The 21934-nt window shown below is 36.5% G+C and overlaps 1 protein-coding gene across 1 annotated transcript in view; it reads right to left on the bottom strand.

The window, feature by feature from the left end:
- Positions 1-21934, bottom strand: part of DOCK2 (dedicator of cytokinesis 2) — a 491936-nt gene that overhangs the window by 85089 nt on the left and 384913 nt on the right. The window contains 3 exon segments of the mRNA XM_074292033.1: positions 9643-9721; positions 21502-21530; positions 21532-21597. Coding sequence (XP_074148134.1) covers positions 9643-9721; positions 21502-21530; positions 21532-21597 — 174 coding nt within the window.

Here is a 21934-nt window from a genome sequence, read left to right as displayed (position 1 = left end):
CACTAAGCACACAGCAGACACTTAACAAAGGATTTTGTTGAATTGAAGATTCCTTCTTACTCTAAACTCAGAATAAAGGTCTACATTAGATTTGAACAGCAAACTCCAGTATCTATAAATCAATGGGGTGGTGTCTCTGAAAACTCCAAGATCTTCCCAATCTAAATCAAAGAGCTAAAAAACAGTGATGGTGTTATTGAATCCAACCACTCAAAAATGACTAATTCAAGGTTTTACACCAAATTGATGGCAAAACTGTGACTAGAACAAATGTGATACTTCTGTCACAATGCCTCCCTGTGACCTTATTTAGAGAGAGAAAAGTCCAGGGGATGGTTTCCAAGTCTGGCTGTGGAATTAGGTGACCCAGCTCAAAGGTCAATGACTTTGCCTCTTAGTCACTCAACAAGGATACTTGAAATGTATGTTTCCTTGTCTGCACTGAAGGTACTGGACTATTCTGCACATAGTATGTTGACACATTTTGGCCATGAAGCTGAGGGAGATAATGGAATATTAGATCTCTGAATGAGGACAGGAAAGCTTATCCTGGAGAATTAAAATTCAAATTTGAACTAACTATCCCCCTTCACTAGACAGAAGCTGCCAAAACTGCTCTGCATCAAGATGGATACTAGGCCTGCTGCTAATAAATTTATAATTAATGAAACTCTAAAAGGGGAATGGGGGCACCACAGCCATGGTACAGAGAACAAATCCATTGTCACAATAGGCAAGGAAAGAGAACAAAAACAAAACTGAAAAGTCACTTAAGGGTCACAAACTTTCAGTCATTCTCTTCTGTAACTCTCTTAGAAGAGAAAATGACTTCATTTCTCTTTTTATGTTGGCCACTACTCTATTTTCTAGCCATGAAATTGTGACACATTCTGACCCCATCACTGTACTCCTCTCCCCTTCTAAAAACCCAAAACTGTCTTCCTCCTGCCATGTATCTTTGGAAATAACTCCTGAGGTCTCAGTCTTATCACAGTGAATCATCCAGAACTACTACTATTAATAATAACAATAGATAGAATTTATATAGAATTTTAATGTTTGCAATGTGCTTTACACATATTATTTCATTTGATCTTCATAATAACCATGTAGTTATTGGGGCTAGGAGAGTTTAAGAGCCATGATACCCAGGATCACATGACTAACACATTTAAGGCAGGATTCAAACTCATGTCTTCTTCACATCGAGGCTAGTATTTTAGCTATTTTATTATTAAGCCTTCAAACTGTTCTTAGATCAAACTCCACAATTCTTGAATCTCACTGGACTTTTCAGCTTGAAATTTCCATCTTGGAGAAAGAGGCTAAGGCTTGAAACCCAGTATTTTCTGAGATAGACCCCTTAAACTAAGGAGAAGAAAAATGGTTTTGTTTAGTCAGGACCTGGGTTGCAACTGCCAGCCTTACAGATCATGAGGAGCACATCAATCAGATTATAAATTCTGGAGCTATCAAACAAACCAATCTACCAGAGCATCCCCTCCAATCCTCCAGTGTGCCATTTTCCACTGCCCCTACAAATAGCAATAGAATTGTAACCTTCCTCAAATACACTCTGTAACAGAATGATGTGGGGCCTGCAGGCATCTGGAGGAGAATGAAACATTCCTCCACTTGCCTGATTTGAAAAGCACAAGTGGAATTTTATTTCTTCTCAAAAATATAAAATATACCATGAAGAATAAAGTAGCCTTGCCTTAGGGGGAAATAAATGGGGGATACCTTGCTTGTTATCCCTAGTAGCAGAGATCAGAGGTATGTCATCTCTCCATTCCTTAACTGGGATGGAGGGTTAGATGTGATGAACCTAATAAAAATATATCTTCATACCTATTATAGTCTACCTTATATTTATAGAGAATCTTTAACTTTTAAAAGTACATTCAGATTTATTATTTCCATTTTATATATGGAGAAGTTGTTTCTAGAGTTATGGAATCTTAGGCAAGTAATTTGAAGCCTTAGGGGAATGAATAATGAGAGAAAAGCAAATGGGAGAAGGTGCTAAGCATTTTCTCTGTCTCTTTCTCTCTAGCTCTCCTCCCTCTTTTCTCCCCTTCCACCATTCCCACTGTCTGCCCACCTTTCTTGGACACAATAAATATGGGAATTTATTTTATGTGTATATTTTATGCATAGTTATAATAGATCTGATTTTCCTTGCTTTCTCAGTGTGTGATGGAGGGGGAAGTGGCATAGAAAAAATTCAGAGATGAAAATAAAATAAAATTGGTTTTTCATAAAAATATGTTGAAGAATGATATTTGGTTTTTGAATCATAGGTTAAAATATAGGAATGATGGTATCTTGGTCAGTGATGGTGGGTATCTAACATGGATGGAGTACATCTAACATCTATCACACAATCAACATGTATTTATTTTAAAAGATACTATAGTTAGGTCCCATGATACTTGCTTAGAATACAAATCTAATTAGTTAAATAATCTTTACTTCAAAATCTTACATTCTATTAAGAGAAACAAAAAGAGGACATATAAAGGGAAGAAATACAAATAAATACAAAAATCATCTAAGAAGGATAATAGAGACAGTTGAAGGGAAAGTTTCATATAGAATTCTATGCTTAAGTTATCTCTTGAAGGAAAAGAGATTAAATGAGACAGAAATAAGAAAAGGGTACATTTCAGGCATGAGGAACAGTCAATGCAAAGACCTGGTGATGGGAAATGATATGACTGAGGAACATAGAGATAGCCAATATGTCTGGATAGAATAGTTCAGGAAAAGGACCAATATCCATTGAAGCTGGAAAGATAAGTTGGAGCTAGGCAATGAAAGGTTTTAAATGCTAAAAACTTTGCATTTAATTCCTGATATTTGAATTATTTTCTCTGATTCCTTATAATATTTTTACTTGATCTGATAATTCTAGAATATTAGTAGTAATAATAGTAGAATTATCCACTTGTCAGAATTTGTGGGATTATCTAATTCCTCAAATATTTACTACCCCTTGGGGACAAAGTAAGACGGAGATTTATTGTCTGAGAAACCTCCCAAGTCCCCATAAAAGACAACTTATCTCTTTCTCCGGGATATCTGGGGGCCTCCTTTGGGCTCAAAGTGTTGCTGTTGGTTTGAGTTGCTCATAATATAAGAATCTGTTAATGATTTTAAACTTTGAACATCTAAGATAGACCAATTGGGTCTTGAGAGGATATAAGTTTTGTTGCTTCTTTAAGATGAGATGAATTTGAAGATTACCTTCATAGAAGCTTCTCCAAAGCTGTCTTTAGGAGAGTAACTCATTCCATAATTTTCTATGAAGCAAGAAAAAGGAGACTCTAAAGAATACTGCAAGCAAAACATATGTCATATAATCTTTAACGATGCATTTTTGTTCAATTCAAATCTAGAGTTCATTGAGTAGGGAAGGCCATCTCTGTGCTTAAAGAAAATTGACTTGGCAGCAGTGTGGATAATGAACTGAAGTGGAGAGAATCTTGAAATAGGAAGACAAAATAGAAGACCACTGTAATAATTTAAGTGAGAGGGAGAGTGTTTGTGCCTTCTATAGAAATAAGAACGTTTAGAAGAGAGGTAGGTTTGTAATAAAAGATAATGAGTCCTATTTTAGAAATTTCGAGTTTGAAATATCACCAGGATATTCTATGTGAAATGAACAACAAGCATTTGGTGATATAAGATGAAATTCAGGAAAGAGATCAGTGAGGGACATTATAGGTCTAGGAGCTATTTTCAGAGTGGTGATATTTAAACATATGAGAGATGATATGGTCACCAAGAGAGAGAGACTCTAGAGGGAGAAGAGAAGGGGTTGAGGATAAAGCTTTTGGTGATATTCACAGATAAGGGTCAAGATCTGAATGATGATCTAGCAAAGAAGAGTGAAAAGCTCTTAGAGTTTGAGAAAGTATCACTCAACAATATCAAATGATGCAAATGGTTTTAGAAGTATAAGCCTGAGTAAAAGATCATCCTAACAATAAAATTATTGATAACTTTGAGGAGAAAAGTTTCATTTCAGGAATAAGGTCAGATTTCAGATTGCAAAGTATAGAAGACTGACAGGAGAGGATGAAGAGCAAGTGAACCTAAATAGTGATTTTTTCCCCTAAGAGTTTGGCTGAGAAATAGAAGAGACATAAGGGGTAACATCTTGAGTGAATGGAAGGGTCTTATAAAGATTGTTTTTAAAGATAAGGAAGACATAAGCAATAAGAAAGGATGCAATAGAGGATGAAAATTAAAGAAAAGGGATGACTAGGAGTAATTAAGTAGTGCAGTGGATAGAGCATAGGAGGACCTGAGTCCTCCAAATGTGAACTCAGATGAGAGAGAGAAAGACGGGGGAGGGGGAAGGAGTGTGACAATTGAATTTTCAATCTACTGGAGAAAATGGGAAAGAATGAGAGGATAAATGTAGAATCTAGAGGAGTTGGCCTTAGAAGGCAGATAAGAACCCTTATTGAAAAAGACTGAAGGTGAGGAGAAGAGAGTAGTGGAAAATGTCAATTTGAGATAAAGACAATGATAGAAAGGGGAACTTAATTCAAACAGCCTCAATTTTCTCAGAAAAGTAATTGGCAAGGCCTTTGTGGACAAAGAAGAAGGGTAAATGAAAGCAGGGCAGACTTGAGGAGAGAAAAAGGTTAGAAAAAAGTTTTGTGTATTATGAGATACAGAACCATCAAAGAGTTTTTTTTTAAAGTCTTGTTTCTGTGAGGACCTAGTTGAAATTGGATAATATGAATTTATAATACACACAAGCAGCAGATTTATATGATTTCCTCAAGCTCCATTTAATAGTATATGAATAGAAGTGGAAAACTTGTATAGTGTGAACAATCTAGGGTTCAAGTTTGGCAAGATGAGTGAAGATGGGACAAGAGGGCAAGAAAACAACATAGATTTGAATAGGGTCAAAACTGAAGAGGGAGGGAAATGAAGTCAGCAGTCCTAAGGACCAAAGGGCCTAGAGATCTTCATAAGGTTAAAGAATGTGTTAGAGAGTGAGGAATAGGAAGCACTAGAATGATAGGAAATTATAGTCAAATAGAGGAATTATCAGAATTTTAATTGAGAAATGGAAGACTTGTGAGTAATAATGAGATCTAATGGGTGATCATCCTAATGAGTGGCTGAGATGGAGTGAAGGGGGATTTAAAGAGACTGAGGATTTTGAAAGAATATTAACAAATGCTGCAGCTGGGTCCTACCCAATTGGCAGATGGCACTGGATCAGTTCTGGCCTACTGCTACGGCTATTCACAGGCAGTAAAATGTGTATGTCAAGTCTTGTCTGGAAATATTATTCAAAAGAATTTGAAATCATATATGTATCACACATGATACATATATGTATCAAACTAGATGACCATAGAAAATATATTTATTTAAATATGTAAATGTTTAAGAAGGATAATGCAAAAATACCCAGAAATTAATAGGATCCAAAATCCAAAAGAACCAGCAGTAAAACTTTTAGACCAGATTTCTGTACACAAAGGTATGAAATACAGATAGTAAGCGATGCTAATTGACAACCCTAATACATTGAGGTATGTTTGGCCTCCCCATTATCAACTCCCATGCCTGGAATAGCCATAATCTATACTGAGATGAGAAGTTCAGTAAATAGATCACAACCCTGGCATGAAGACATGATATAACAGTGATAAAGGACTTGGCACTTCACTAAAATAAAAGTAATTAATTTCTTGATTAATAATTTCATCCATTAAAACATAGTAGTGTCAATGAGAGGAATTACTATTCTGGACTTGACTCTCATTAGCAAAAAGAGCTACTTTGCTTGATGAAGCAAAAATGATGAGAGCCCTTGATAGGGGGAGGGTTAAGAAGAACATTTGATCATGCCAAATCAGAATTTGTGACAATGATTTAAAGGAAAGTTAAGTATAACCTGATGTGAACCCTAGACTCAGGACAAACATTTCAAAAGGTTTGGAGAAAGCATGAGTAGAATTCTATGAATGAAACCCATGCATGGAAGTCACGTTATGAGCAATGGAAAGTTCTTTAGAATAAAAACTTTAATATATAAAAACAATTGTGATGAGAATAAAATGAGGAAATGATCTAAAGAGAGATGTGGATATAAAAGGGCTTCACTGACCAAGTTAGATTTTTAAAAAGTTGGTATAGAAGATGGAAGCAAGTTCAAATAATGAAGCATGAATATCAAAATATAAATTGGTGGCATTAGAATGATATTAGTAGCATTAAGGCTCAGAATGTGCTTGGGCTAGTGAGGAAGGTTAAAGACAACAAAAATGGATTTAAAATATCCTAGAAAGAAAAAGGATCAATTGAAGGACAGAATTACTGCTCACGGTGAATAAGATCATGATGTTGAATGAAGGAGACAAAATTTCTAAAATGTTATTTGCTTGTATTTTATCTATCAAGAAACTTTTGAAATGGAAAAAACAGGACAAATAATTATCACTAAGAGTAGAAGCTTAAGGTAAATTGAGAGATATTAGGGAAACAAGCAATGAGTTAAAGTTACCAGGACAAAACTAAGTATATTCCAGGGTCCTGAAAGCTCTTACAAATATGATTGCTGAGCCATCATCAGTGATTTGAAAGACTGAAGAGAATTAAAATGGTTCTAATGGGATTAAAGAAGGATGATTTTCAAAATGAGAAGTCTCAATTTTTAATAAAAAAAAACCCAACTTTAATAAAAAGACAACTAGTGGACATATATAAAAGAATTATATAACCACAAAGACCATGTCGTATTAACCTAGTCTTATTTTCTTTTTAATAATATTGTTGTCCTAGTAAGTGGAATACTAAAGTAGTTTACTTAAATTTTTGTAAAGTATTTGGTAAAATCTTTCATGCTATAGAGTGTTTTCTAGATAGTAGTAGACTTAAGAGGATTTGGGACTGCTTGAATTACCAGGCTAAAGATGTTAATAATGGCAGTGTCAATTGGGTAGAATGTCTCTAGTGGATTGCCACATACAGATCTTTCCTTGACCCTGGGTAGTTTTACTTTTTTTATATATATATATATTTCTTACAGTTATTTGGCTAATGGATATTTTTTAGCAAATTTACAGATGTTAAAAGTCTAGGCAGGATAGTTACTATGTTGGATGAAAAGATTCTAGATCCATAAAAGATCTTGGCAGATTAGAAAATTGTATAAAATCTATTAAGAAGAAATTGTAAAACAACAAATATAAAGCTTTATAAAAATAAATTTCAAAAGTTTAAGATTAGGGAGTTAGTCTGATGATGGGGTCTAAGAAGGATCTATAAGGATTTTAATGGACTACAACATAAATCAACAGACTGATATAACAATCAATAAAAAATAACGTGGTTTTGAGTAGCATTAAGAGAGATAACATGTCTAGAAGTAATGGGTTAACTATCTCATTACATCATTTTTAGTGAATGAAATAATGAATGAATGGAGTAAGAAAAATAATGTATTAAAACACTTATGATGTGTCAAATTCTAATGATCAATCATCCAAAAAGAAAAACAATTCAATCTCTGCTCTCAAGGAGCTCATATTCTAAATGGGAGGAGGGGGAAGCAAATCACTTTAGAAGTATAAGTTGCAAGTTTAATGACAAGACTCCATGGTTAAAATGGTACAACATTAAGATAAATACTAAATCATGTTTTAAGCATCCTTCCCATGAGTAAAACTATATCACTTTCTGATGTTTATTTTATAGTACCAAGGCGTTTCTAGATAGGCACTTTCATTTTTTGAGCCTTTGATAGCAGTGGGGTTCCTGAAGAGGTGGGGGGGTGAAGTAGAGTATCTGATTTTAAGATGGCGGTCAACTGACTAACAACATAGTACAGGCAATGGCAGGGGGTAGATGATGGCTGTGGTTGCTGGGCTAAAAACAGGGCCATTATATTTCTATTCTCAGGGCTCTTGGGTTACATGCTTATCCATGGAAGTTGGTCAGACGTGTTATTGGTAGAAGTTGGGACAGTGGGCTATCCCTTATGAAACTACACCTAGAAAAGGATGTTAAATTCTTTATGTCATATTTCAAGAATGACATTTTAAAGCTGGAATGCCATCCAGAGAATTCTTGACAAGAATTGTAAAGGACATTTAGTCTAGAGAAGAGAAGACTTGGTTAGCAGTGGTTAGGGAGGACATGATAGTTTTCTTCAAGTATTTAAAAGGATGTCATATGGAAGAGTAATTAGACTTTCTCTGTTTCAGAAGGCAGAACAAGGAACAACTGATAAGGGCTCCAAAGAGGGGAAATTTGGCTTGATGTGAGGAAGGACTTAATACTTAGAATTATTTATAAGTTGAAAGAACAGTTTCAAGAGATTTCAGGTTTTCTCTGCACTAAGGTCATTCAAACAAAAACTGGATGACCATTTGTCATGGATGTTGTGGAACAAATCCTCATTCAGCTACTACTTGAGCCTGAGGGTTCATGAGTCAAACAGACTTGTCTAAGTTCCCATTGGTGCAGTGACAGAACTGAAATTAGAACTCAAGCCTCCTGACTCCCAGTATCCACCCCATGTTTTCTATTACTTTATGTTATAGGCAGATAATTTCCATATCAGCAGGATATTGAATATACCTCTTGAAGCCAGGTACTAATGTTTTGTTAATGTAATATTCTTAGGGTGGGGAGAAGAGTTTTTTTTTTTTTTTTTTTTTTTTCAGTATTTCAAAGGTAACAATCTGGATTTCTGCTAAAACAGAAATATTGACTTTAGTTTCTTTTTCTCCTCATTTTGCTCCTAGCTTACCATTTGTGCAAGCATCTCATCTGAATTCTATTCATCTCAGAGGTCTTAGGATAGAAGGGAGAATGAGTTCATCCCTCTAATATCACAGAGGCTGTTTGCCAAAGTCCTTGGATGAGTACAGAACATAACATTACGGAAAGGTTTGCTGCCACCAAGCCACACAGGGGATTTTAATTGTAAATCATCATTCAGTGTCTGCCCATGACTGCTTTTACAGCCCTAATGAATGTAAATGGGGGAAAATGTGATGAATTTTTCAAAGGTGGAATCCACTGTGACACTGAATGCTTAGCATCTTCTGCGTTGATATAAATTCAGTACCAGATCCATTAGAGTCACCATTTGCATACTCTGCTCAGTTAATGACTCTTCAATCAAATATGCTCTGCCTGAACCTGGAAACATCCTCATTTCCCACCCTCACTACTCATCAGATCAGAACTCCACAGGCAGACCCCCACCTTGTACATTCTTTGGGCACTTGGTACAGCACTAAGTCAACAAAAATAGTTAATCTGATAGGTAAATATCAAAAAGGAAATGGCATAAAAGAAGAAGAGCACAGAATTATAGATTTAGAGGTGGACAAGACTTTGGAGTCCATTAAGCCCAAGGCTCTCATTTTACAGTTGAGAAAATGGAGGAAAGAGAAAAGTTAGTTACTTTCTCAGGGTCATAAAACTAGTAAGTGCCTGAGGTGGTATTCCTCACTCCAAGTCTGAAGTTTTACTCTATCCAGTAAGCCACCTAGCTGCTTGAGACGAAACCTCTGGTGGTGAAGATTGAGGTGGGGAGAGGGCACAAGGTGTGGAGATGTTAAAGAGCTAAATCTGTCCCAATTCAGCACTCACCTGGAATTCAAAGTTTGTATTCTCCAGAAACTTATGATTCATGGTTTCTGCAAACTTGTTGATGGCCCTCAGGAAGACCCTAAAAGAGGCAAAAATTCAGTCAATATTCAACTCACTATGGTTTGGATGATATGGTACGTTCTTGGGAGGTCTTCATCAAGGCTCCGTGCTTTCTTACCTCTCCTCCTACTTGTCTGAGGACTTCTTCTTGTTCTCCTATATTATATATATACATATATGTATATATATATATATATATATATATATATGTATATATGTCAAGTCTCTGTAAATGCACAAGGTTATATCTTGGACTCTTTTATCTTTCTTTTATATACTCTCACTTGGCAATCTCATCAGGTCCCAAGGATTCAGTTGTCATTTCTAAGCAGATGATTTTCATATCCATATATCTAGTTTTAGTTTTAATCTTATATTCCCAAATGCCAATCAGACATTTTATAGAGGATATCCCATAGGCATCATAACATGCCCCCCCTAAAATTCATCATCTTTTCCCAAAAACCTTATCTTCCTTCAAATTTCCCTATAAATTTTGAAGGCACAATTATCTTTTTCCTAGGTTTTCATCTTCCATATTCTCCTCAACTCCTCCTTCCTACTTACTTCATATATCAAATCCCTTGCCAAATCTAATCTTTTCTACTTCACAGCAATCTCTTCTATAAGTTCCCTTCTCACCACTCACAGCCCAGCAATCTCGCCTTTATGTCCCCCTTCTACCTACTCACACAGCCACCCAAGAACAGGACCTTATCATTTCTCATCTGGCTTATGACAATCAACTTCTAATTAGAATCCTTGCTTCAAGTTTCTCTGAATACCAATTCATCCCCCATACAACTGTTACACTGATTATACTAAAGTGAGTCCCATCATATTAGCTGCCACCACCAGCTTCCACTTAATGAACCTCAGTAGCTCTCTATTTACCTCCAGGATAAAATATGTCCTAAATTTGTCACTTAAACTTCCCCCACTTAGCTTAGCATTCTTTTCTTGATCTTCCTGGTATATATTCTGCCTATATCTTCTCCATGTATCTCCCCAATATGTTCATATTTATATGTTGTCTACTTCCACCCCTCTTCCCCTCAAATTTCCAAAGCTCTGTGAGTAAAAGGATGACTTTTGTGGCTTGACTTTTTTTTAAAATCTATCTCCAGCTCTTAACACAATACCTGCATATATAAAGTGTTTAATAAATGCTTGTTTGTCAATTAAGAAATAGAGAGAGTAGGATTATAGCATTGGTGCCTTCTCCTTGCAATCAGGGGAACCTTGAGAAGGATGATGCACACTCAGGGAGAGACTGAGCACAACTGTGAGTGAGGGTCATAAGCATATGGATAGATTTTCCCCATCTCTGTACTTTCATTGAAGTCAGCATTGGTCAAAGCTGTTAGACTGTCATCACTGCAGTAAGTACCTTTCTCTCAGGTTCTGTACCTGGACAGAAGTCTGTGATGAACATGAAGGAAGTAATATGGTCTCTGACATCATGGAGTCCCCAACTCAGCAAAGGAAAAGAAGCCCTACCTTAGAGGATTTTCCATTCTATGACATCTAATATAGATTCTACCTTCAGGAAAATCCTACTGTATTAAAGGAAACAGTCTACAAAGAAACTAAAAAGTCCAGCAAAGGATAATGTAAAAACACACACATACACAGACATATAGACAAAAAGGACCTTTGTAAGAAAATATAAAGATAAGTAAACAGAAGAATGGTACAGTAGAGGGAAATCAAACAGTGTATCTGAAGTCAGAAGACATGATTTCAAGTTCTGCTTCTGATTCTTATTACCTGTGTGACTGTAAGTCACTCCCTGAACCTGTTTCTTCATCTGTTAAATGATAGAGTTAAACTTGAAAAGCTTTGATAAAATAAAAAATCCAATAGTCCTAAGACAGCAAATTACAATTCCTGGAGTTATATCCACTTGTGGCTAGAGGATGCAAAATAATAGGAAGCAAGGCAGGACTAGTCAGGGATGGCAGTAGGAGTTGGAGTTCGAGTATTGGTCTTATATTACTCTCCAATGCTTTGATCCATTTTCCTTTCAAGATTTTCTCCAAAAATAAAGACTGGCTGGTTTATAAAGTAAGAAGGGGTGTGTGTGTGTGTGTGTGTGTGTGTGTGTGTGTGTGTTTATGTAGTTGGGAGCTGGTGGTTTCTAAGGGCTCTTCCCATCCTTGTAACAGGCAGTGATATTTCATTTAGCCCCTGACAGCCCTGGGAATCTCCCTCAGTTTGCAATGCAGGCATAATTGCTGGGCCTTGTTTGCTTGGTGCCACTTGGGAAAATAGGGCACAATCAATCTTGCCAGCTGCAATTCATTGCACGTACAGGCCACTGTCACCAGGTTATAGCAGTGTTCTCATCTTCACTGTGATGCTGCCCACAATGGACAATTGTACAGCAAGTTCTCCTTGTTACTGACGATCCACTGATAATAACACAGTTAATTCTTCATTTTCAGTATTGAGGGAGGAGGAAGGATCATTTACTCTGTGAGTTATTTATGTAAAAATGAAATCCTGGGCTACCTTTCCCCAACTAATCAGCCTATATGTAATCTAGCCTAGTAGAATGGAAAGAATAATTGATTTTATCTTAGATATTAATTCCAATTCTGATACTTTCTATGTAAAACTGCTTCTCTCCTTTGAAGATTAGTTTCCACAGTCTTTTTTTTTTTCTTTAAATTTAAATTAGTTGCTTCTTTTTAAAGTCTCCCCATCTTACCTAGGCTGAAAGTACTGAAACAATCCACTGTCCCATTTCTACCACTGATATAGTATGAGAGGTCCAATCCACTCTGGCTCTGACTCAGACCACTTCAATCTTCCTTTTGGCAATTTCATGTGCCCCCCCCCCCCTCCAACTCTGGAGGGTCCACTACATTTATGCGGGTGTTAGTGCAGAAACCTGATTTTCCTAGGACACTTAAGATCTTAATGCCCGAGTCTAAGAAATCCTTGGTACTTTCCAGGTACCAGGGATCATAGGTATTCCCCACCATACATAACTAACTCCTATGTCAGAGATCATCTATTCTAAGGCTCTTCTTTTACAAAGTTATTATATCTGCAGCAAAGAGATTTAAAATATTTTGCCCAATAACACATAGTAAGTTAATGTAACCCAGATTCCCAATTCAGAACTCTATCCCCAATACCATCCATTGATCATGCTGCTTTGAATTCTGCCCTCCAAAGCCAAATGTACAGACAGATAGAAAGACAGATAAACTTCAGAAACAAATAAGATGATCTGGAAACACACATGAGGTCTGAAGGGAGGCAAGACTGAGCTAATGCAGAAATAAAATCCAGCAAAATCCGTCACTTGTCAGCCTGTCACAGTGTAAGATTACCATAGCTCTGCTATTCCACTGTGTGTTAATGTACCTTTGAACATGCATTCCCCCCTCCCCTTAAAGATCAGTTATCTGATTCTCCAGATGGGACTGTATTGAGAGCCTGTCATTTTCTGTCCAAACATATCAAGTATCTCTAATACGATACCAAAATGAGGGGTTTTACACCCTCTGTAGCAGGAACAATGATATCAGCAAGCCACCATAACAGTCATTACTCTTGCTGTCAATCTAAACCTGTCTCTGAATCTCAGAGGAAGGTCCAATGGACCAAGAAACAGAGCTGTTAGTGAGAGAGCAAGCTGGGGGTGGGAAGAGTAAGGTTTCTGTGCAAGCCTGAAGCACCCACACAACTATATTCTAGGAGCCAAAAATCTTCCTCAACCTCAGGCTCATCTTTTTGGACTCTATAAAATAGGGCTTCCCTTCCCTCCTTAGCCCCACTCATACTACTGCCTCCACCCAAGCACCATACTCCCAGATGTGACAGATGAAATGGATGATAATAATAGTCTACATTTATATAATGCTTAAGGTATATAAATAATTTTCATACATTATTCCATTACAACCTCACAAAGACACAGTGAGATAGATGTTGTAATCCCCATTTTACAGATAGAGAAATTGAGACTCAGACTAATTTACTTGTCAAAGGAAACATAAATGATAATTGAGATGGAACCTAGATCTTCTACTACTTTAGTGTGTGAGCCCTGGTACCTCTTTAGCCTTCAATGGATTTATGATTTCATCTAACTGGGTCCTACCTTTCTCAACCTCCAGACTTATTTTTATCCTATAAAATTCTAGTCTAGGTTTTTGCTAATCCTCCTTAAAGAATATGGCTAATGTTCTAGAATCTTCCTTTTATTATTTCATGGGCATCAGGACAATATGTCTATCATTCTTCACTTTTCCTGTGAATCAAATAGCCAAACAAGCATTTATCAAATATCTTCCATTTGCCAGGTACAATGCTATTTACTGAGAATACAAACACAAAAGTGAATCTCCCTATCCTCAAGGAGCTTACATTTTATTGGGGGAGACAATACATACATTATATAATTGCATAAGGAATAACTGCACAAAATACATCTAGGATAATAGAGGTTCCATATTCTTTTCTGCTCCTACATATCTTTACTAGCAGATTTTATGCCATTTTTTTGCATACAAGCTTTTGTTAGTAACAGGCTACACACATTATTCATCTTCCCATTATCTTTTGGCAAAAAAGAATATGGGTATATAGAAAGAGGCATATTGCTAAATTTATCAATAAAGACAATTTAATGAAGAGAATATTTTGAAAATTAGAAAAACCTTAGGTATCAATATCTATTCCCTCTCATTTTATAATTTACACAGAAAAAAAATTAAGGCCCAGAAAGTCAAGTGGACTTGCTCAAAGTTTCAGTTAAAAACAAATCCAATGGATAGAAAAATGTAGCAGCCTATAGCATAGCAAGCTCGGAAAAGATTAAGGAAAATGTGAACTCTAGTCAGAACCTCTCACAATAGACAATGAAGTACATTGTCTTGGACAAGGTTTATTGAATTTCTGTTTAATCAAATTCTATAGTTTGCATATGAGAAACTTTGGCCACTAATAAATTATGTGATTTTGGCAAGTCACTTTTTCTATTTGGACCCTGAGGCCATTATCTATCAACTGGGAGAACAAGACTATATAAACTTTATTTGTTATATGACCCTGGGTAAGTCATTTAACCCCATTTGCTTATTTCTTTCTTTGGAATCCACCCTACAGAATCATCTTATAAGTAAGAGGACATTAATAATAAGGCAGAAACTATAGACAAAGTTCAAGATGGAACTGTCTTCTCTCCTAGAGCAAATGACATATTTTAAGGGATTTACATATCCCAAGAATTAAAGGAATAGTCAGGGCATGAGTAAGCACTTCATCTACAGAAAATGTGTTACATGTGTGGATGAATATAAATAGACAAGTACTAATTTTGTGTTCTAAACACAGCTTACTCTTCAGTTGTACAGCAAGAGGACTTAAAACAGATGCATGTAACTATAAAGAAAAATCACACATAGTATATCCTTCTAAGGGTACATATGATGCATTTTATTAAGATGAGAGACATACAGATGGAAAAAAATAAACATGTCTCTTGAAGTGAGCAATGTTATTCTGGGAAAGAGCCTAGGGGTCAATGACTCCTTCTTTTGATAGTACCTTGATTGATGGGATCATAGAATTAAGTGCCAGAACTTTGAAATTCTAGTCCAACATCTCCATTTAAAAAACAAGGTCACTGAAATCCAATCAATCAGTCACACATTTATATTTGTCATTGTTTAGTTGTTTTTTAATCTTGTCTCACTCTATGTGACTCTATTTGGGATTTTCTTAGCAAAGATACAAGAGGGATTTACCATTGTTTTCTCTAGCTCATTTTACAGATAGGAGCAAATGGGGTTAAATGACTTACCCAGGGTCATATAACAAATAAGAGTCTGAGGCCAAATTTGAATTTAGGCCTCCCTGACTCCAAGTCCAGCATTTTATCTATTGCACTACTTAGTTGTCCCAAAAATTTATTAAAAGCCTATCATGTATAAGGTACTCTTTTAAGTGCCAAGGATACAAAGAGAAAGAAACTGGCTTTGCCCTTAGGGAGCTTACATTCTATTTGTGCTTTTTAAAAATATGTGATATTTGAATAAATAAATAATTATGATATATAATATATCATATATATCATGTATAATATATTGTAATAAAATATGGTAATATAAGCCATATAAATACATTAAATATTTTTAAATCATAAATAAATATAAATATGAGCATTAAAACAATATTGCATAATATTGTTTTCTCCCTCTAGTCTTGTACATTTATCATATGTATAAGACTAGAGGGAGAAAACATTATTAGCCAGAAGGATTAGAAAAGGTCTCAAGTAGAAGAAGACCCAAGATAAGCTTTGACACAAAGGGGAGATTCTAAGAGGCAGAGGGCAAGAGGGGAAGAGCTCCAGACATGGGGGACAGATAGGCTGTACAAAGATATGGTACCAAGAGACAGAATGTCATGCGTGATGAACAGCCAATTTGTCTGGACTATGAAGAGCATGAAGGGAAATAATGTGTAATTAGGCTAGCAAAAATAAGACTGGCAAAATAGATTAGAGGGCAGAGGTGAAAGGTGTTAAATGCCATTCAAAAGTATTTACAATGACCCTGGAGAAAGGAAGTGATTTGTTCAGGATTATATGGCCAGGGAAAAGGATGAATTAGTGTTCAAATACAGATTTCCTGACTTCAGCTCTGTCTTTGCCTTCATTTTTTTCATACCCAGGGCTCCTTGAGAGAGGGGAAAAAATGGGAACTAGAGAGGGCAACTTGGTCGTTGATCAAGTTGACTCTGCTAGAAAAGAAAGAGCAAGAGAGAAAGTGTGCTGAGCTGGCCTATAAAGAGTTTTCAGTCTTCACCTTGAGGAGTAAATGGAGGGAGGGAAGCCATAAGCACTAGCTTAACCACACACACACACACACACACACACACACACACACACACACACAGCAGCCTGGGTTACAAAAGGGGATATGATGAATCAGCAAATCACATTTCTTAAAACATCTAATGTCACTGAGGTGGCTCAGCTCCAGCTGCCCTGATGAAACCTCCCTTGTAAATAAAGATGCTAAACTGGGATTCACCAGGAATCAGTCATCCTAAAAAGGTGTGTGTGAGTGTGTGTGTGTGTGTGTGTGTGTGTGTGTGTGTGTGTGTGTGTGTGGCTTCGTCTTGGTTGAACCTTAAATAATCCTATAAAGCATATTTGAGAGCTACTGCAGCACATGTGACAAATGAACCTTCTACATACTGATAATAGACTGGCCCTTCCCATTTAGCAGAGATCCTTCCCTGACCTAACCTTTTAGAAATGATATCTCCCCACTCTTGAGTCCTGTGACATATATGTGTACTAGTTTGTGTTGTATTTCACACATACATGTCTTTTCCCCCCAATTTGACGGTAGGTCCCTTGAAGGCAGAACTTGGTCTTGCTTTGCTCTCTATATTTCATAGGGCTTCATGTGTAATGGAATATATGCAGCTAAAGGACCAACATTAGAATTTCTGTTGTATATTTACTACTGTGTTCCCTCAGAAATGTTATTGAAAATTCTCTGGGCTTTGGTTGCTTTGTACATAAAAGGAGAAAGTTGGGACAGATAACCTTTCAGGTCCTATCTATTTCCAAATCCAGTTCTCATCATAGCAGATGCTGAATAAATGTGCAGAGTTTTTCTTTAAGGAATGTTTTATGAATATTTGTAAATGCACTAGCATCTTGAATATCCTGCCAATAGATACAAAAAATCTAGGTGATTAAACCTCAAAGGGAAAAAAAAAGTTCCCATATAAAATTTGATTCATTTAAAAACATTCAAAATAATATCATCATTACAGAATATCATTGCTCTAAAATCTTTCAGAAGGTTGCATGTTGCTGATAAAAGGCCAGAGGAAATATAGATTTATTTATTTTTGTTCATGTGTGAATGTCTACCTATGTATGAAAATGATGAAAAAAATTTATGTTACCTCTGCTTCTTTTCACTTTTTCTACCCCTTACATCACCTCATGTACTCTAGTACTCAAAGAGCCTAGTACAAGAAGGGTTAAAGAAAAATAGTCATTTGGAGGTAAGGAAAAAAGGAATAAGAATATATGCCAAATATTGTACTAAATGCTTTACAGATATTATCTCATTTGAGCTTCACAAAAATCCTGTCAGTTAAAAACACTTATGAGCCCTATTTTACAGTTGAGAAAACTGAGGCAGAGAGAAGTTAATTGATTTGCTCAGGATCACACAGATAGTAGGTGTTCAAGAACAAATTTGAATTCAGATCTTCTTGACTCCATCCATCTCTGTATTCTACCCACTGATCTACTTCACTAACTCATTAATATAAAACACTCTGTGATCATGTTGTGTTGTAAAGTCTGCACCCTTGTGTAAATTTACATACTGTGTTGTTAGCCCAGCACCATTTATACAAAGGAGCAAAATCAAAACCATAGTACAGCTTTTGTTTGTTTGTTTGTTTATTCTTTTTTCCTACTTTCCAAATCTTCATAATTCCTGTGTTTTTTAAAATAACTTTTTATTTTCATAATATATGCAGATACTTTTCAACATTCATCCTTGCAAAATCTTGTATTCCAAATTTTTTTTTCTTTTCTTTTCTTCCCCCATCCCCTTCCCTAGATAACAAGTCATCCAAAATGTTAAACGCACACTTTTTCTATATATATATGTCCACAGGGGCAGCTAGGTGTTGCAGTGGATAGAGCACCAGCCTTGAAATCAGGAGGACCCGAGTTCAAATCTGGTCTCAGACACTTAATACTTCCTAGCTGTATGACCCTGGGCAAGTCACTTAACCCCAGCTTCAGGGGGGAAAATATATATATGGATATGTCCACATATTTCATGTTGCACAAGAAAAATAAGATCAAAAAAGGGAAAAACAGAGGGAAAAAAAAAAGAAACATTGGTTATTTAGGGGAGAGGGAGACATGAGAGTATAAGGTGAGTCAGAGGAAACATATCTGCAGGCAGAAAGGAATACCCTCAAAATTGACATAAAATGGCAGAGTTTTTATTATTATTATTAACTGAAAGATTAATAGATTTGGAATTAGAACTAGGAGAAAGAGACCCAGGTTTCTACATTTTTTTATTGTTGACTAGTTAGTCTCTTTCCCTCATTGGATTTCATTTTTCCCATGTGAAAAATAAGGAAATGAGGGTAAATTCTGTTTAGTTCCTTGAAAAGTTAAAAATGCTATGAAAATGTAGGTGTAAAGACAAGATCCATGATTTTACTGGTTTAGGAACTCTGGGAGGAAGACAGGTGGGCACCTGCTCTGAAGATAGTCCTACAGATTAGTCTTCCTGCAGCATTGGCTGGAGCACTAATAGGCTAAGTGCCTGGGTCAGGATCATCAACAGTATGTGTCAAAGGCTGCACTGGAAACCAATTTAAAACCAGCATTAATTACATTATCTTACTTTTATATGAAAATATAGAGACAATATAGAATATTGGTCTCAGATCTGGAAAGGTTTAAATGTGAGATTTTTCTAGGACAATCCCTCTCACTTATAGATGAGGATCCTGAGGTCTAGGAAGATGAATAAACTTGCTAAAAGTCACCTTATCAATAGTTGAGCTAGGATTTAAAGTCAGATCTTGGTTCTAAATCCTGGCTCTTTCTATTACAATACCTAGTAAGTTATTTTGCTTACAAGGAAAAAAGGAGGGTCCTGCAGCAACACAATTGCAGAGGCAGTACTGCACAAAGATATCAGTTCAAATCCAGCTTCAGACATTTACTAACTGTGTGAACATGGGCAAGTCCCTTACCTTGTCAGTACCTCAGTTTCCTCGTCTGTAAAGAGGAGACAAAAATGGCACTGAACTCCGGACGTTGTTGCAAGGATCAAATCAAATAATTATATGTAAAGTTCTTGCAAACCTTAGGTAACTGTATAAATATATTATTATTATTGTGATTATTTGCAATTAACATAGAATTCACAGTACTAAGAGCCACCCCCCGCAGCTCAGGCTGTGCTCCTGAGAAAACACAACTTCTCAGACTGCTCTTAACATAGAAACCTAAATGCGTGGCATTTTCTTAAGAGATACAAATGTTTCCACTTGGGAGATGATTCCAAGTTCTTAGAATTCTTTGGAAATTAAACACAATGGGAACTAGAGAGTATATGCAGAGGAATCACAAAATAGACCAATGAGACTCATTATGTGGTCTCTGGGAATACCAACTCTATGGGCTTGGAGATTTCTATAAACCTAATATTCAAATCCACTTTTGCCTCAGTTGTCCTCACAAAATTCTTTTGTGGATGAGCTTGAAAGGGAACAGGTCAGTTAGCAATGGCTCTTATAAGTGAAGTCCAATTTCTTTCCTTTTTATCTCTCCAAACTTAAGGCCCCAAAAGATTCTGTGGCTCCCTTATGGAAACTCACACTCTTTATAGAAAATACCAGTACATATTGACTGTACCTCATGGGAGCCTTTATAATTTGATAAAACTCTGAGACCCTTTGGCAAGCAAAGAGACAGACCCAGGGGACTGCCTAGTAATCTGAGATCATAGAATCATCAGATCACTGACTTCATGCCAGGAGAACACTCAGACAATCTAGACCAATGCTTGGACACTAGAATTTTATTGATAATGATGATAATTATGATAAGAACAACTAACCTTTACAGAGCACTTTGAAATTTGCAAAGTACTTCATAGAAATATTTGTTTTGATAACCACAATATTCCTGTGAAATGGGAGCAATTATTATTTCCATTTATAGATGAGGAAAAGGAAAAGTCCCACAGAGATAGCAAGTAAACAGTAAATCAGAGATGATTTACTTCTGACATCTAGCTGGTGAGGGAGCCTCTTTTCAGATAGGAGATGCTGAATAAATATGTACCTTTTTTTCTTTAAGGAGTATTTTATGAATATTTGTAAAAGCATGAGCACTTATAGATACAGGGTTCAAACACCACATCACCACCCCTCCCCACACATACACTGACACACACAACACAGCTTAGTCTGTGTTCCTGAGAAAACAACTTCTCTGACTATTCCTAATGTAGAAATCTAAAGGCCTGAAATTTTCTTTAAAAAAATATATAGATGTTTCAATTTGGAAAAGCTTAGTCTAATCCTCTGTTTTCAAAGATGGATGACCATAAAGAGTTTGAACTCATTCCCTGCCCTGGTATGGTGGGAGGACTGGCCATTCACACGTCCTTCATAAGAATGTGCCAAGTGATGAGTCTGACATTTTATCAGCAAGCTGATTTATTTTTATCCATTCCATACACAAGAGAGAGAGGCACAGACCTCCAGTTCTTATGCCCTCTGTCCCTGCTCATTGCCGACTCTCTGGAATGAATGGTAGGTATTCCTCTATGGGGTCTAGGGGCCAATTTCTTTGAGCACTGAATATGGAAGTGCTCAGACAGGAGACAAACTTGTTCTGAGGACACAGACTGAAAGAAGAACTAAAGCCAGCTCCTGGAATGCTTAGGTTAACTGATTCCCACTTCCCTCTCATTCTCCCTAGTCTAACATGCAGCAGTTTCTGGCACCCCCCTCTTTAAGCATTTTCCCCAGATCCCTACACATTGGATCTAAGGAATAGCTGAGTATGCAGGGTAGAGTGCTTGGATTGAGGACACTCTGGGGTATAGAGGTGATGCAGCAGTAGGGAGAATGAAGCCTTCCTGATTCTGTGCCTTAATTAAATTATTGTTTTCCATCAATTTTCCCTAGTTCCAGGATGGCTCCTGGAGGAAGATGGTAGCAAGGCTGGTGACTCTTCCTCAAACTACTTCCAGCACTCACCTGTTCTGCACCATGCTCATGGCCATCCACATCCTGGGGATACACATTCTTCCCAATGAGATCCTTGAACATGATGAATGTTTCCATCAAGAAGTCCTGAAATGACAAAATAGATCAGAGTTATAATCTGGGATCTCTGGAGAAATCTCTAGGCAAGCCAATATTCAATTCTCATTCTCTACATTTTCTCTTTCTGTCTGTCTCTGTCTCTGTCTTTCTTTCTATCTCTCACCATTCTTTTAAAGAAGCATCATAAAATCACAGCTATGGAGCTAACAGGAACTCTATCAGCCATCTCATCAGATTGCCTCACTTTAAAAATGAGGAAACTGAGACCTTGGAAGATCCAGGATCACCTCATGAAAAACTGAGGTAGCATTTGAACTCAGGGCTTCTGACTTTAGAGATTATATTCTTTCCCCTATATCAGGAA

The sequence above is a fragment of the Sminthopsis crassicaudata genome, chromosome 2, assembly GCF_048593235.1.
Source record: "Sminthopsis crassicaudata isolate SCR6 chromosome 2, ASM4859323v1, whole genome shotgun sequence".
Lineage (NCBI taxonomy): Eukaryota > Metazoa > Chordata > Mammalia > Dasyuromorphia > Dasyuridae > Sminthopsis > Sminthopsis crassicaudata.
The sequence above is the reverse complement of the archived record's forward strand: the minus strand, read 5'-3'. Positions and strand labels throughout refer to the sequence as shown.